This window comes from Mus musculus, chromosome 15 (genome assembly GCF_000001635.26).
Source record: "Mus musculus strain C57BL/6J chromosome 15, GRCm38.p6 C57BL/6J".
Classification (NCBI taxonomy): Eukaryota; Metazoa; Chordata; class Mammalia; order Rodentia; family Muridae; genus Mus; species Mus musculus.
The window spans coordinates 40946081-40962300 of NC_000081.6; the positions used below are offsets into that span (position 1 = coordinate 40946081).

The 16220-nt window shown below is 38.0% G+C and overlaps 1 protein-coding gene across 2 annotated transcripts in view; it reads left to right on the forward strand.

The window, feature by feature from the left end:
- The window catches only part of Zfpm2 (zinc finger protein, multitype 2), a 449551-nt gene that overhangs the window by 291039 nt on the left and 142292 nt on the right, over positions 1-16220 (forward strand). For both annotated transcript variants that reach the window (NM_011766.5, NM_001356998.1), the window contains one exon: positions 8613-8724. In NM_011766.5, the coding sequence (NP_035896.1) occupies positions 8613-8724 (112 nt within the window). The remainder of the gene's footprint in view (positions 1-8612; positions 8725-16220) is intronic.

The window sequence follows — 16220 nt, forward strand, 5'->3', positions numbered from 1 at the left end:
CCTGACCCCTGACAGAGTTTTGTGTGAAGCTCTTCTAAAAGGAAGGCTACTAGAGAGCAATTTGTTTTATTTTTTTGTTTTTTTTCTTCTCAGAGTTTCAGCTCTGACACTCTTTTGCACATTGCATTAGGTGCAAGCCCAGAAACTCTGCCAGCAAACCAGCACTCTTTAAACACTCTGTGACTCTCAGAGACGTGTAAAATAAAAAGGTTGGAGGTAATGGTTGCCAGCTTGGAGAGAGAAGCCCTTGCTCGGAGCCAAATGCATGCAAAGAACAGATGAGGCTGTGGGAGTGGGGCTGGCAGGGAGAAGGAGAAATGAGTCTATTCTTTGTGAAAACGAAAGTTGAATAAATATCTGGATAGTTTGGGTGTTATTAATTTAGTGATTCTTTCCATTTGGAAAGTGAAAAATTCCTATCTTCAGAGTGGATAATTTCAGCTCACATTGTTTTCCTGTTTATCACCAAATGGTGATTCTTATTTGGAAGCAGAATTTGCTTTAAATAACATGCACATCGAGAATTATTTGTTTCTTTTTGAACAAGATCATTATTTTGTGTATTGAACTTTCTATATTTAAGCAGTGACTGGTGTTAAGATAATGCAAAGGAAATATACCTCAAGAGATAACAATTATTTAAAGTGCTGCTTCATACAGATAAATCTGTTTGAGTATGGACATAGTAGGCAAGAATTCAGTCATTGTATTCTACACTGACTGTTTTAAGGTCTCTTAGCATGGCTGACATCCTGCATCCCACAGGCAGCTTGAAGATTCTTCTTAGCCGAACTGCTCTGGAAGTGCACTCTCTTGGAGCCCATAGCAGATGCTGTATAGGGCCACACTCAAGAAAAAAATAAGGCTGCAGTGATACCTTGACAGAATCCCCATGCAGGCCTCTATACTTGCCCGCCTGGATACTGCAGTGGCTTTTAGAGCATACCAATAATGTCTTTCTCATTTGCCGAGTCAATGTGCCATCTAATTTCAGAGCATCTTGAGTTGTTGTTTTTTTGTTTGTTTGTTTTAGTTTGTTTTTTTGTTTGTTTTTTTTAGGATGTTGGCTATGTTTGAAAATTACATAAAGCATAACAATTTTATCAGGAAGTACAAGTTTTGAGATTAAAGTTGAGTTTTGTTATTTGTCGAACAATAAATGTAGGTAATGTAACTCACTTTAGTTTGTAGTTATAACTTTAAACGGCTATACCACCTCACCCATTGGCATGTGAACCCCTACACAAACAAGCATGTAGACACACACACACACACATACACACTTTCAACACAAGTCTTACTTAAATAGCATCAAGTACAAACATTCAGAAGTTTTGCCTTTTAAATTATATGTATTTACTTAAAGACACTATTTTATTGATTGGAAATTAAGTCTGGTTAAATAGAAAATTTTGTGGGGAGGGGTGCTATAGGACATGTCTGAAATTACAAAACACATAATTCTGTAAATCCTGGAATTAGAACTCTGCATGAAAGATTTTAATCTGTTTGCTCCCATTAAACACATTGTTCTTAAATTCAAACTCATTGTTACTAGATAGATCTCACAGTAAAAAGAGAGTGATTAAATGTTCACATTACTGTAAGACTGAATGGAATCAAATTCCAACGTGGAGAATTACTTGAAACTATTGACTGAAATTTTTACTAAAAAAAAAAAAAAAAAAAAAAAAAAAAAAAATGTGTGGTAGTAAAAGATGAAATCACACACAGTATCATTTTTTTAATTAGATATGAGAACAAATTAGTTAAAATGTTGATGGTAGGCGTGGCATTCAGTTTCTAAATGTCAAATAGGAAGCACAAAGTCCATTTGTGGTGTGTGTGTGTGTGTTCACATGAGCCCTTGATTCTGATATGAATTTAATATCTGAAGTAATTCTGAGATTTTTCTTTGCCTATCTCAACGATACTTTTACTACTGAGGGAACAGCAAATGATGTCAGTTATTAAGAGAGTAGAGTACTGTCAAACAGGCTTTGCATCCTTTTTCATACAACAGAGCTATGGAAAGAACACCAAGGCCATTTCCATTGCTGTCAGCCTTCATCTAATGGCAACAGTATAGGACCATTGGAGTATAGCAGCTGCAGTCCTTTTGCAGGGGTGCAGCAGCCACAGTCCTTTTACAGGGGTGCAGCCGCTGCAGTCCTTTTGCAGGGGTGTAACAGCTGCAGTTCTTTTTCAAGGATGCAGCAGACCATAGTCCTTTTGCAGGGGTGCAGCAGCTGCAGTTTTTGCAAGGGTGCAGCCGCTGCAGTCCATTTGCAGGGATACAGCAGCTGTAGGGTTTTTTGCAAGGGTGCAGTTTTTTCATACACATGCTTTTCCTTTGACTTCTAGCTCTCCCTAGCTCTTATTATGGAAACACTCAACAAAACTCTCAAGCAAACTTTGGAATCCCTGAGACAGCCTTATGTCATCGGTTTCTTGGGTTAGAATTCTCCTCTATTCTTTACCTTTGGGCTTTCTACTTTTATCTCCATTAACCTTTTGGCTCGAATATAAACATTTATTGAAGGCTACCTCCTTTGTCGGTCCAGTAACTCCAAAGGTTAGTGAGCAGTGGATGCCAGTCTGACCTCTTTTATCCACATTAGATGATTCTAATTATTTCTAAGAAGTGACACTTAGGACTCATTTTGTCCTTGTCAAGTTTGTCTAGTTGTGAGCTGTCTAAACGTAAAACTCTGGGTTCAATCTGTGTCTAGAAGTGCAGATTTTTTTTTTTTTGTAACTTACAATGTAGAGCCTCAAAAAGTGTGCAGGTTTTTTTTTAATCCAGTTTAACTGAAATTAAAGACTCTTTTTATGTGCCTTGAATTATTGCAGAAAGAGCTACAGATAAAGCATAAACTTTAACTAACAAAGCTCCATCTCTTTAGGTATTTCAAAATGGAAACTGAAATAAAGGAAATTAAATTAGTATAAACTAAGCTTCACAAAGATTAAAAATATCATGATCTTTTACTTTAGAAAGTTACTTTCTTTCTCACGCTGCATGACCAACAGTCTTCACAGTTCCTCTCACATATGCCTGCTGGAAAACGTGGGCAAAGGCAAGGCATGGTCATAGACACCCACTGTTTTTACAGAATCTGTTCTACATGGAATTAACATCATTTCTCCTCCTCCTCCTCCTCCTCCTCCTCCTCCTCCTCCTCCTCCTCCTCCTCCTCCTCTTCTTCTTCTTCCTCTTCTTCCTCTTCTTCTTCTTCTTCTTCTTCTTCTTCTTCTTCTTCTTCTTCTTCTTCTTCTTCTTCTTCTTCCTCTTCTTCTGCTTCTTCCTCTTCTGCTTCTTGCTTCTGCTTCTCATTTCTTTGTTTTGGTATTCTCTTCCAGACAAGCTCTCATGATGTAAGCCAGGCTGTCTTCGATCACCCTGTCATTCTACCTCAGAGCTGAGGTTCCAGGTTCCTACCACCCACCCCATCCACTCGCTATTCACATTCAGTGGTCAAGTAAAGTCACATGGTGACCTAACTTTTAAAAGGATCTTTCAACATATAAAGATGGAAATTATGGAGTAATGTTTTTAAAATAATATTATTGATTATTATGATTGTTGAATAATAGTATTAACTATCACAATGCTTAAATTGGATAATAAGGAAATTCTGTCCCTAACCTCTATGCTAATCACTGTAAACACTGCAAATCCTCAAGAAATAGGGGGATCAGTAAAATTTTTTGACATTTCAGTTCATTTGTTCATTCAGAATTTTTGGTAAATGCTTGTCATGCCTCTGGAAGAGAGTGAGCATTCTGTTCACTTTTAATGTATTAAAATGATGGGATAGAATACATATTTTTATAGACATGTATCCTGAAGTTTAGAATAGTTGGTTGAATTTCCATAACCACAACTAAACTGCAACATGAATGAAGAAGATTCCCAAATCCATCAATTTCTCCCTCACCTTGATTTTTAATATATTCCAACTTTAAAGTTAAAGATTGTGTCAAATGTGCTTGTATAGACCCTAATCAGAACCAAGGATGCTTGCAGGCACCACTGGGTGTTCAGTGTCAGTTTGAAGCAGGAACATCAGTTATAGTTCCAAAAAGAAGTTATTTTATAACTTTGAAAGCATTTGAGAATGAAATTTTGATCTTTTAAAAACAAAAGAAAGAGAGGAAGGGAGGAAGGGAGGAAGGAAGGAAGGAAGAAAGGAAAGAAGGAAGGAAGGAAGGAAGGAAGGAAGGAAGGAAGGAAGGAAGGAAGGAAGGAAGGAAACACAGATAAGTAAATCTGAATATATTTTTTGCTAACTAGGTTTTCCTGTTTGTGTTGTTAAATCACCAACAGAGGTGTCAATCCCCAAATTATCATTTTACAATTATGTAGACCAGAAATCCATATGGATCTTAAGATGTCCTGCAGATATGTTCTATTTTGGAGGTTCTGAGATGCAGTCAATTTCCTGGTGGCAAGATATTTCACAACAATTGTGTTTTAGGGCTGAGCCACAACAACTGTCCGTGGCTCTTCCTTCCTGGAAACGGAAAACTGAGCTACCACAATCTTTTGCTCGGAGCCTAGGTCATGTCCCCATCCTTAAAAGCACGTGGGATCCTCTGTGTATGGAGTTCACTTGATTGCTTGGGACAGAGTGTCAGTCTATAGCCCATGCCAGCCTGGAACACATTATGTGGTCTGTAACTCACAGCTGTCCTGCCTCAGCCTCTTGAGTGCCAGGACTGGAAGTATGAACCACCACTCTCAGCATCTCAGAAGCTCCTTATTCACCCTTTTGTCTTCCTTTCCTACTTTTAGGGACTCCTGTGGCTTGAATTGGTCTAACTGCATAATGAATTGCTCCTACCTTCTTGAGGTCCTAAATATTTTAACCACACATTTTGCTAAAGAAGGTAACGTATTTACAGGTGCTGAAGCCTTGGAGGATGGCTCTTCTCAGGACCATTTTCCTGTCTGACATGCCTTTTACAAGCATTCTTTTTTTTTCCCCCAGTGTGTCTTGTTAACTATACACATAATGTTTTAATGAATTATTTGCCTTAAATCTCTCCCATAAACTAGAGAACTAAATTCAATGAAATTTAAATTTTCCAAAACTCTAGAATTTCTATGACTCCTCATACAAGAAAGAGGCACAGAGAAATGGAGCTAATGATCAATGTGGAAGTTATTGTTATTTTCTATTCATGGATTTTTCTGGAGTGTACATTTCACATAATCCTGGCTAACTCCATTCCTTCTCACACTTGGTAATCTTCTTTGAAGGCAGTCAATCTCTACAAAAGTTGACTTCTTCAGAAAGAAATTGACTCACCTTCTCAAAACTGTAATAACTGGTCCCTTGAGATTTTTTATCTACTTATTATTTACGTTACAGCTTGGGTATAGCTTTCAGCTAGAACTTCTTATACTCAGCCTTGCTGACATAGAGTAGAAGAAAGTGATTCCCTTTCAATTCACTTTCTTAAATTGATATCTACCCGGGCTGAGACCTGATGTATGTTTACCAAAGTGCTGAGAGATACAACATTAACTTATCATTCAGAAATGCTATTAATCAACTAATTTTGTTTTGAGTTAAAAAGCCATATTCTCTTGTCTTAACTTGTTTAGGGATAACATAGTGAGGATAGAGGTATAATTATCTGATGCAGGAATAGTAAAAAGAGAAAGAGTATCATTCAGGTGGAGTATTAAAATTCTACATGCAGCTGATATTAAGTAGACAGAAACTACTAATATCGTTTCAATAGCCTGAGCAGCTAGGGTGAGCCTAACAGCCCTGCCTCCTCATAAGCCCTTCAGTCCAAGAAAACTTGTGACTTCAGGTTTCATTTAGTGTGAGCATGGTGGGAATGAAACAACCCAGACACTGACACTGCCTTCTTCCAGGTATTTGCTCACGTAAGGTTACTTAATCATTCAGGTTTGACTTGCTTAACTGTAAGTAAGGCAGAGCAAGCATCTACCACACTATGTAAATAGCAGAAGTCACAACACCCTTCTTGTTCTATCTATGAAACCATCTCTATTCGCTATGTCTGCTTACACAGGTAGTATTCTCAACCTGTGCCTTGCAACCCTTTGGGGGTCAAATGACCCTTTCATAGCGGTCTTAGGTAAGAAATTCTGCATAACAGATATTTACATTATGGTTCATAAGAGTAGCAAAATTACAGCTATGAAGTAACAATGAAAACACTTTTATAGCTAGCAGTCACCACAGGAGGGACTGTATTAAAAGATCACGGGTTGAGAGCCACTGACTTAGAGAATTAATCACAAAAGGTTTTGCCTGCTGTGTTATGATCCTTGTAGCTCTATTTCCAGCCCTTACTCCCAAGCATATCCACTAAGTCTTTTCTATTTTTGAGAAAGAAGGCCTTCGATGACAGGGGTGATGATGAAAGCTAGCCCTTTCTTTTAGTAATTTGTTGATACTAAGAAAAGTTTTAAAAGCCTGGCAGTGGTAGTGCATGCCTTTAATGCCCAGCACTCTGGAGGAAAAGGCAGGCAGATCTTTGAATTCAAGGCCAGCCTAGACACAGTGGATTTCAAATAAATAAATAAATAAATAAATAAATAAATAAATACCTAAGGGGGAAAGGGGGGGAGGAGGAGGTGTGGGACGTTTTACAACCTTCTGTATGCTTTACAGAATATCCAAGAATGTAAACACAGAGTTCCCAAACTTAGTGTACACATATTGTTCATCATTTATCCCCATGATTCCTGTAACTGTACATTTTTCCTGTATGGTGCCTCTTTGCTTTCCCCGGAGATTCTACAAGACAGACATTTCTCCCTTGCCGCTGAATAACTCCCAAACAATTTTCAGGTGTATGGTCTTACACTGTTATCTTTTTCACAGTTTATTAAGCAATTAACATCTTCACCTGAGACTGAGTCTCTCTCTCTCTCTCATGTGTGTGTGTGTGTGTGTGTGTGTGTGTGTGTGATGAGTGGAAGATTAGGTGTAGGATATCTGGCCTATTTATCTTACACTAAGATTTCCTAAAGACTTTACATAATGGAAAGGCCTCAGGTTTAATATTCAGAGATCACTGTGGCAGATTGTCCTTTGGGGCATTGTAAGAGGGTTATTAATGGCATAAAGAGGCCGGCTGCATAAAGAGGCTGACTGCACTATGGTATAGGTTTTAAGGAGAGGACAGGCCTGCATGGCTGAGTAGGGGTCACCGCACATTCTCAGCTACCCAAACCATTTTACACACACACACACATATGTATATAATAAAAATGTACATAGTACAGAGTACATTGCTATCATTTCAGACTCATTCTCAAATTTATCCTTTGTGGGTGAATAATTTATTAGCCCATTGTATGGTAGTCATTATGTTGCCTAATATGATGCTTATTTTAACAAAGGAGTCAGCACCTATCTTATATACAGTTTTTATCATCTTTTTGCTGTGAATGGATTGGTATGTTGTACACAGTCCTTGTTGTTGTGCAGTGGGTGAAATGGATTTTCCAGATTCCTGTGAGGTCTGAAGTTGCCAGGGTACATGAAAATCCTCCAGTGAATACTTGTGAGTGTCAATTTGGGAAATTTGTGATAGCACAGAACATGTGAGGAAGTCCCAGGATGCACGGAGCTTTCTTTGGCAGAATCATATCTAGGTGAAAATTCAGTTCAGAAATTACCTTGAGACCCTTGTATTGTCCTCAGTGTTGTGGCTTCCTGATATTTGATACACAGAACACGGGCTGTCGAATGATAAGTCTGAAAGCCAGTTCACGGTGACTCATGGGGGAAGTGCCTTCTCACAGAGACTTCCTGATTTCCTCCCCAGTGAATCTCTTGTCATGTAAATTTATCAAACAGGTTTTAAGGGTAAAGAATTTGGGTGCCAGACTCCCGAAATTGTTGAATGTAATGAGAATTAGATTTACCTATCTCTGGTATATTCTGTTAGAATGGTGGCCCTGGCTTCCCTGCCTGTATGAGGAAACGGTAGCTTATGATTCTGTCTCTCTGTAATTGATTGATTCAGGGTTGCTCTTTTACTGTTTCCTGGAGACAATGCATGGTGAGTCCTTAGCATCATTATTATTGCAGTTAGAGTCAGACCACATGGCCACACCTCAGCAAAGGCAGGTGGCCATTTCATTACTCATTCCGAATAAGCACCGACTCTAATATAAACTTCTCTCAGGATAGAGCTTTGAAATGGATCCTGATTCTTTAAATTCTTTCCTGTCTGTTTCAGGAAATCGTGAGATCCTGTTGATAGTGAAGTACAATGTGTCCAAAGTTCACTTCCAAACACTCTCTGCGATGAGAGTCATCTGCATTCTCTTTATAGCTCAGAGCCACCAGAGGTCTGCCTAATCTTGGAGATCTGATCCAGTATCATTTAAGAGGGAAAATCCTAGATAATAATTCCACCATTCAAGATTAGTGAAAACATAAGAGCCTTCCAGCTTCCGGCCTCTTAAAAATATACCAGGAGGTGGGAGAAGAAGGCCTTGGATTATGGTTTGAGAGACTTGGCTGTTTTTTAAAATAAAATTATTAGTACGGTGATCATTCGAATTTTTAGTCAACAAGAGCAAACGGGATCTCTTTGTTACCCTTCCACAGAAGACGAAGGCTCAGGTCCCCATGGTGCTGACTGCTGGTCCTAAATGGCTTCTGGATGTGACATGGCAAGGAGTGGAAGACAGCAAAAACAACTGCATTGTGTACAGCAAAGGTAAGCTAAGGACCCTTCCCTGTCTCTTCAGGGGCAAGGAAAGCTGAGTAATGTGAACTGCTCCGGAGCAGAGAGAGGGGACCATGTATGACGTAAGCCTCTCACTTCCCTCTTCCTTTGAAAGCCTCAGTGCACTGTGTTTTCTGTGAAGCATTCTGAGTTTTACTTCTGTACAACACAAACGAAAAAGAGTCAGAGCGTTAATTACTCAGTGCTGTGCACATTTGCTAAGCCCCTGTGTGAGTGGCTTGGTTGGTGTGCTTTTCCTCTTAGTTGTATGGGTAGCTAGCTGCCTATTGTTAATTCTCTGATTCCCTTCTTAGGCACAATCAACCAAAAAGCATATACCTTTTGAAATTTAGCACTTTGTGTCTAGGCGCATGCTTCGGGAAGCACTATCTTGCTGTCAGATTCCAGAAATCATGCAGGATGAGAAGGGAGCTGAAAACCTTTGCAAAGCCCACATTCTGCCCCATGATGCTTTGTGAAGGGCAGAAGGCTAACAGGGAAGAAGGAGCCCCATGGCTGGCAGAGTGCTGCCTTTGATTTGCTCAGTGTGACATCAGCCTAGCCAAGGTCTTGTAGCTACAAAAGGACCTGCAGTTCAGTGATGACACATCAGGAGACAATTCTCATTGAGACAGGAATGTGGTCTTGTGTATTGAGTTTTGCAGGCTGGGGTATGGGGGTTATAGCCTTGTGTGTTTTTTCTATCTTTAAGTTACCGACTAGCTCAGCATTCACACAGAGACCTCCCAAGTCTCACTTCTTCGTGAATATTGCAAAGCCTTTTGCTTCTCATGTTTCATTTCTTTCGGCTTTCTTTTTTAACCAAATAGACCTACTGAGATCAAAGATTTGTTTGCTCATTGAACCCAGAAACTATGAAAGCATACAAGGGAGCAAGCAAATAAGCATCTCTATCCATATATTAACATATGAAACACTAATCATTACATCAAAGACTCTTAAAAACTTGCTAGAAACAATTACAACTTGTTCCTATAATCATTACAATTTGTACATTTATAAGAGGATTGCCTCCAAACTACCCTGTGCCTTTGAAAGTTGAAACACCAGAAAGAGGGAATTTGCAAGCTAACCAGGGTCTGATTATATTCCATTCCCTTCCATAATTGCTGGTCACAGAGCCACCAGTTTTCTAACTTGAAATATCGGTGATATTCTGACTGTATCTTTTACGTAAAAGAGAAGTGAGAATTCTTTTGTCTGTGTCACTATCACGTGTCAGAATAGAGTATCATGAGTCAATGTACAAGTCTGTACATACTGAATCCCGGTTTGGAGAAGTTCTTGGTGGATCAGACCCATTACGATGATTAGATTTCTATTGGCCAATCATAACTGATCTTCACTGTAGGGATACAGTAGGAAAGGATAGTGTAAATAGCCTTCCTTTCAAATGATCCAAACCCAATGCATTTATATCTGGAATTATTTTAAGGAATATAATTCTTAATTAAAATTATAATTCCAGAGTCATTTCAGTCTAGTGCTTTAACTTGAGCATTGAACACAATTTTGTCTTTGTATTATAGTTGTCTATTCTTCAAGCTGTTTGTCAATAAGCATGTTCTGGAAAATCTTCAGAAGATTATTATTTATCATCAATTAACTCATAAAACATGTACCAAGTCTAACCATGTACTAGTTTTGTACATTGATGGCCATTATTTTGGGGCACTCCTTAGGTCCTCTTTACCAATCTTGTAACAAATCATAGACACTTCTCCTCTTGATTATCATTGTCTTTCTTATGATGAATTGTTATGTTCCAAAAAAGCAGATGCAAGAAGTTAGCTATTTCTCTTTCCTATCCCATCTACTGTCTATTTACTGAGAATAAGGAGTATGCTGTATTCATTCTCTGCCATTGACCAGGCAATCTCTCTGCACAAACAAAGTGGAAGGAAGGAAGGAAAAAAGGGAGGAAGGAAGGAAGGAAGGAAGGAAGGAAGGAAGGAAGGAAGGAAGGAAGGGAAGAGATATTAATTGATGGGTTGGATAGATGACTTGCTGCAAATCACTGCAATAGGCATATCACATAGAAGGTTTTCAAATAATGAATATCATGAATTGCTGTTCCTTTTTTCTTTCTGGCTGTTGAAGGCTACTCACCAGTGTTGAATTTATAAGACTTATACTTGACCTGCAATGAACCCTTTAGTGCATCATTTCCTCTCATCCTCTGTGACATACCAGATATGTGTCTCTGTTTTACAAAAGATAGGTAAGAGAACTAGTTAGGTAAGTTGTGGATTGTGGTCATGAAGCTGATAAACGTTCATTTAGCATAAGGTTTATTTCTACACACTAAAAGCTATCCTCTCTATAAGAAGCCTTAAGACATTTCATGTTTTCTCCACTTTCTGCATGAGATTGGGAGAGACCAAATAATGTTCTGCAGTCATACAACCTAACAAATAGAGGCAAACTTTAATCCAGGTCCTTGCTACTCCAAACCCTGTGTTCTTTGTGCAATATGATCCTACCTTTCTCTATCCAACCATTTCATCATAAGTTCCTTCAAAACAATCAGATCATGATACCCTAAATTCATAAAGAATATATCTTAAAGTATAATATTTCTCCCCAAATATGCTGTAGGATCCTAAAATTAAAGAAGAGCCAATGACCAAATACTTGCTGCATGTTATAATTAGTCTTGAAAACTCACCATGTATGTTGGCAGTAATGCTTGGCCGATTACTGCAGTCATTGAAAATGTATTTTAGTTCTCCTGCAGTTAGTGCCATAACAGTGCTTTCCTGAGTAACAAACTTTGGGAAACCACATCAGGCTACCCAGGTCTCTCCCAAGGCTTCAGAAAGGATTGAAGGTAATTTTGAGTACTCAGATTGACACTGGAGGGGGCAGAGTATCCTGAGTTTCTGTGAGTCGTAGAAAAATATAGAAATAAGTCTTGTGGTTTTATAGGTTCTGACCTCTGTGTGTCTCGGTCCCTCTGTCTATCTATCTCTCTGTTTTTGTCTTTCTTTGTCTGTCTCTGTCTGTCTCTGTCCCTGTATCTATCTATCTCTCTGTCTGTTTCTATCTCTCAGTCTGTCTCTGTGTTTGTCTCTGTCCATCTGTCTATCTGTCTCTCTGCCTGTTTCTGTCTCTGTCAGTCTCTGTCTCTGTGTCTGTCTCTGTTTCTGTGTTTGTCTGTCTCTCTGTCTCTGTCTCTGTCTCTGTCCCTCGGTCCATCTGTCTTTCTGTCTCTGTCTATGTCTGTGTGTGTGTGGTATATATATGTCCATGCAGTATATGTGTGTATGGTGTATGTATAGTGCATTTTTGTGGAGAATAGAGGGTACAATCTTCTTGTATAGCTGAGACTACAGGAATATCCTGGAGTTTAGGAACAGCTTGATCCAGTTGCCCAGACTCTATTTTCAGTCTGCTTCTGTCTTCTGACTTCCCTTCCTTGTATAAGCAGCTAGGAAGTGGCGGCTAGCTCCAGACTTCTTCTGCCAGTACAGTAACACCAGTGAAAACATGACTTTTGAGCAATATAGAAACAGTGACTCACTATGACTCTCACTAGCATTCCTATGCTATGCTGGAAGCCTAAAAGAACTAGCTGGACATGAGCCAGTAGCGTCATAAAAACTAGTAACTTAAATACAGCCTTGGAGCTGTTGCCACAGCACGGGGTTGCCTGTGGCAGTGTCCAGGTACCTGAACATATGGACCATCAGTGCCAAAGTCTTTTGAGCTTTCACTAAGGAAAAAATATAGGTTCCTGCCGACATTTCTGTTTTCCTTATTTGTTTTCCTGCCAAACACACACATACACACACTACTTGTGAATTCTGTGTCAATACCATTACCACAGGACCCAACTATCTCAGAGCATATCATTAAATAAAATATAAATTTTGTATGTATAGCATTTTATAAAAGTGGTTTAACTGGGAAAATTTTAGTAGTGTTTGTTAAAGAATAAAAATAGGCTTCATCCTGTTACTATTGATGACTCAGACTTACTTAAAATACTGTTAAATATAGCTAATGCCAAGAATAAATATAACTATAAAGCTTTTATTTTCTAAGCATCCATAAAATAAGTATTTAAAAGTCACATTTTTGTCACTTACAGCTATTTGACAAGCTGGAATCGTTCTATTTAGCCAAAAGAAAAGATAAGACAGTTTTTGACATTAACATTCCTAATCTGATGTGTTTTTCCTGCCTCAACTATCCCATGTCCTTCCAGAAAGTAATTAGGTCATCCAGACAGTGAAAGGCCAGGTTTGTTGGTCATCTGTTTGTCGCCATTATTCTCAACAGACCCCAGATAATTCTCATTTCCTTATCTCCAGAGGCAACACACTCAACAGCCCCACACTGGAGTTAAAGAGTACACTGCTGGAGAAGTGTGCATGCTCCAATGCTACTAAAACCCACCACCTAAGTACTCTCTTCTTTCCATGGAGTAGGAGGCATGGCTACTTTTCTATGAAAAATATGAGAGAACTAATCGGAATATTCAAAGCTAAACTTTTAGTTTCTTCTGTATGGTGTTTGTTTCAATCATCTCAGTTTCAAAGTTTATTTTCATGCAGGTATTTCTAAATAACTCACTCACTAGGTCTCTGTACTAAGTCAAAATGCCAATCAAAATAATGAAATACTATTAAATAGCCCTCATTTCCCCTTACTACTGATTCTTTTATATGTGAGAGCATGGTATCATTGTAAAGGCTCTACATGAATTCAACGCCAATCACGTACCCTCTCTAGACACTTGTTTTCATAGCCTTCCATGGTACAGTGTTCCAGTGGCTTCTTGGTGGAATTTTTATGGGGAAACACCTAGACTGTCTGTGTGTGTTAAGACAACTGTAATACCCCTGATTACTATCCATTCAACCAAGTCTACCGTTAGGGTAAAAAAAAAAAAAAAAAAAAAGTATGAGTTAGCAGACAATAGCACCAGGCCTTTGTGATGATGTATAAGAATACATGCCTATCTGTTATTTAAGAAGGAACAATTCTATAGCTTTCACTAAGTAGCACTGAGTCTACTTATCTAGCCTTAAAAATATATCATAAACTCGGAGACCTGATGCCTTAAGAAACCATTGACTTTGTTATTAATAGGACACAATGTTTCCCTGTTTTTAACATTTATTTGTTTATTTGTGTACCTGTTTGTATATAATATTTGTGTGAGTGGTATGGAACACATGTGCTATGACACACATTAGCGGTCAGAGAACACATGTAGGAGTGGATTCTCTCATTTTGATCTTTGATTCCAACAACTGAACAATCTTATATTAGTGTGATTATTAATGTGATGATAATATTAATACTAATAATAGCTGTTCATCAGGCATTAAACTTTTTCTACTCTACACACTGTTCTCATTGTTTTCAATCCTGTTTATTATTCCAACATCTGCATGATACAAGCAGAATAATTCTATTCTACAGAGGAGAAAGCTGCAGCTCAGAAGCATGAAACTCAGCAATACAAGTAGCTCCTGTAATAAGAAGCTGGCATTCAGTCTCAGGACTAGTTTCATGACTATTTTTTTTTAAAGAGTTGGTACGGCTTTTGAAGCCACCATTGTCTAGCGCAAGATTATAGGTTATTGTTTTTTCTTTGACATATTGACTAATGCTTCTCAGTGATGTTATTTTTTCTTCCTTTGGTTTGTCTTTGAAGAGGAAATGCTCAAAAACAGAAAGGGCAGCGATCGCACAACCTATGTTAATCAGATTAATATTCAAAGTTCCAAGCTGTACTTGTATACACATTTAGTCATGCAATTAATAAATTAATACTTTACTGATTTTCTTCTCTGTGCTAGGCACTGATAAAATAATGATAGAAATGCTAACGTGATCTAGCTCGGGAAAGAAACTTTCTGTACCCCAATCAAACTGATCAATCTTTAAAAACAAATACTTTTTCTTATCAGCACCATGATTCATCTTAAAACAGAGGGTCTGCTGAAGTTTGTTTGAACATTGTTACAATAGCTTTGAACATTATGATAGCCAGTTTTCAAAGTAGTCTGCCAGCTAGTGTTTAACTTTACCCAGAGGGTCTAATATCATACAAATAATAAACTAATTTTAAAAGAAAACAGTGTTCACCTTTAAAAATGTATTTAAATACTGAGTAAATTAATAAAAAATGTATGAATGTCATCTCATTTTACTGTATTCTTGAAAGAAAGTGAGTGCCTGAACCAAATATTTAGCAGTGGGAATTATAAAATCATAAGACGATTAAGTTAGCTAGTCTTAGAATTCCAATATTGCTTTTTAAATGACTTCAGGATATAGGAGGTACTAAGGTTATTATCTGTTATCTGGAATACAGTGGAATTGTACAACTGGATAATAACCAAACAAACTGACACAATGTAAAATTACATTATCAGTGTGTTAAAACAAAATTGCGCCCTAAAGGAGTCCACATGCCAGCTCAGAGCTGCAGTGTAATTATGCTTAACTCTGATAATTAAAATACAACGGAGATCAACAGAATCATTTTCATTAAGAAAATTATTAATGATGGTGGTATAGCAGTAATTGATTGCAGAGCACCACAGGATAACGTGACGCTGGAAACCCAACTTGTTTCATGATCGTCTGAGGCTTTTTGTGGTTATGTTCTGTTAAAATGGGAAATACATTTTGAGGCATGAGCAGTTTATTATGCCTGCTCTGAGAATCAGTGATTGGGAAAATGGCTGATTTAGAAAATCACAGTTTTGATTCAAAGGGTCATTGTGGAGAGGTTTGCAAGGTCAAGACAAGCGGCCCCACCAATGATGGAGTTATTGTTAACAGAGTTTTCTATTGCAAATAGCAGAATGGCCGCGTGTTCAGCAAATATTGGACTCTCTGCTGTTTCCATTTCTTTCTGTGCATTGCCAGGTTTTACAATTGTGCTAATGGCTTACTAGTATTGTGTTGACCCAAGTCTGCTTACACATTTACAGTTATTAATGTATGTCATGTATGCAAATCTATACTTGTTTTCATACAGATGTCATGGTGGGTTTACTAGTAAATAAGCCTGTAATATATCATTGTTACCTTAATGAGGGAGATGTGCTAACATGTGGTAGAAAAAAATATTTTAAACCCACTTGGATCCATATATGAGTGAAGCTTGTGTCTCTTGAGGGATAGAAACTAAGTTAGACTGTTGGCAAATGATAAGAACTGGGGATATATCAGTGTTATGTGTATAAAAATGAGAAATGAAAAGCAGGGTCTTTGGAGAGGTGAATCACTATCATGTGAGGATGTTAGCTTGTCAGTCAAACAGATGATAATCTTGAAAGCTACCCCCAGAAGTATCTTTGTCAGCTAAACTGAGGGACAACTCCTAAGAGTAAAATTTTTTAGAATAAGACATCCTAAATAGCTTTTTAAACATCATACAGAATAGATGAAGTTGTTGCCTTATAATGCTAGTTGAGAAAAGCAGAAAATATGCTTTTGTA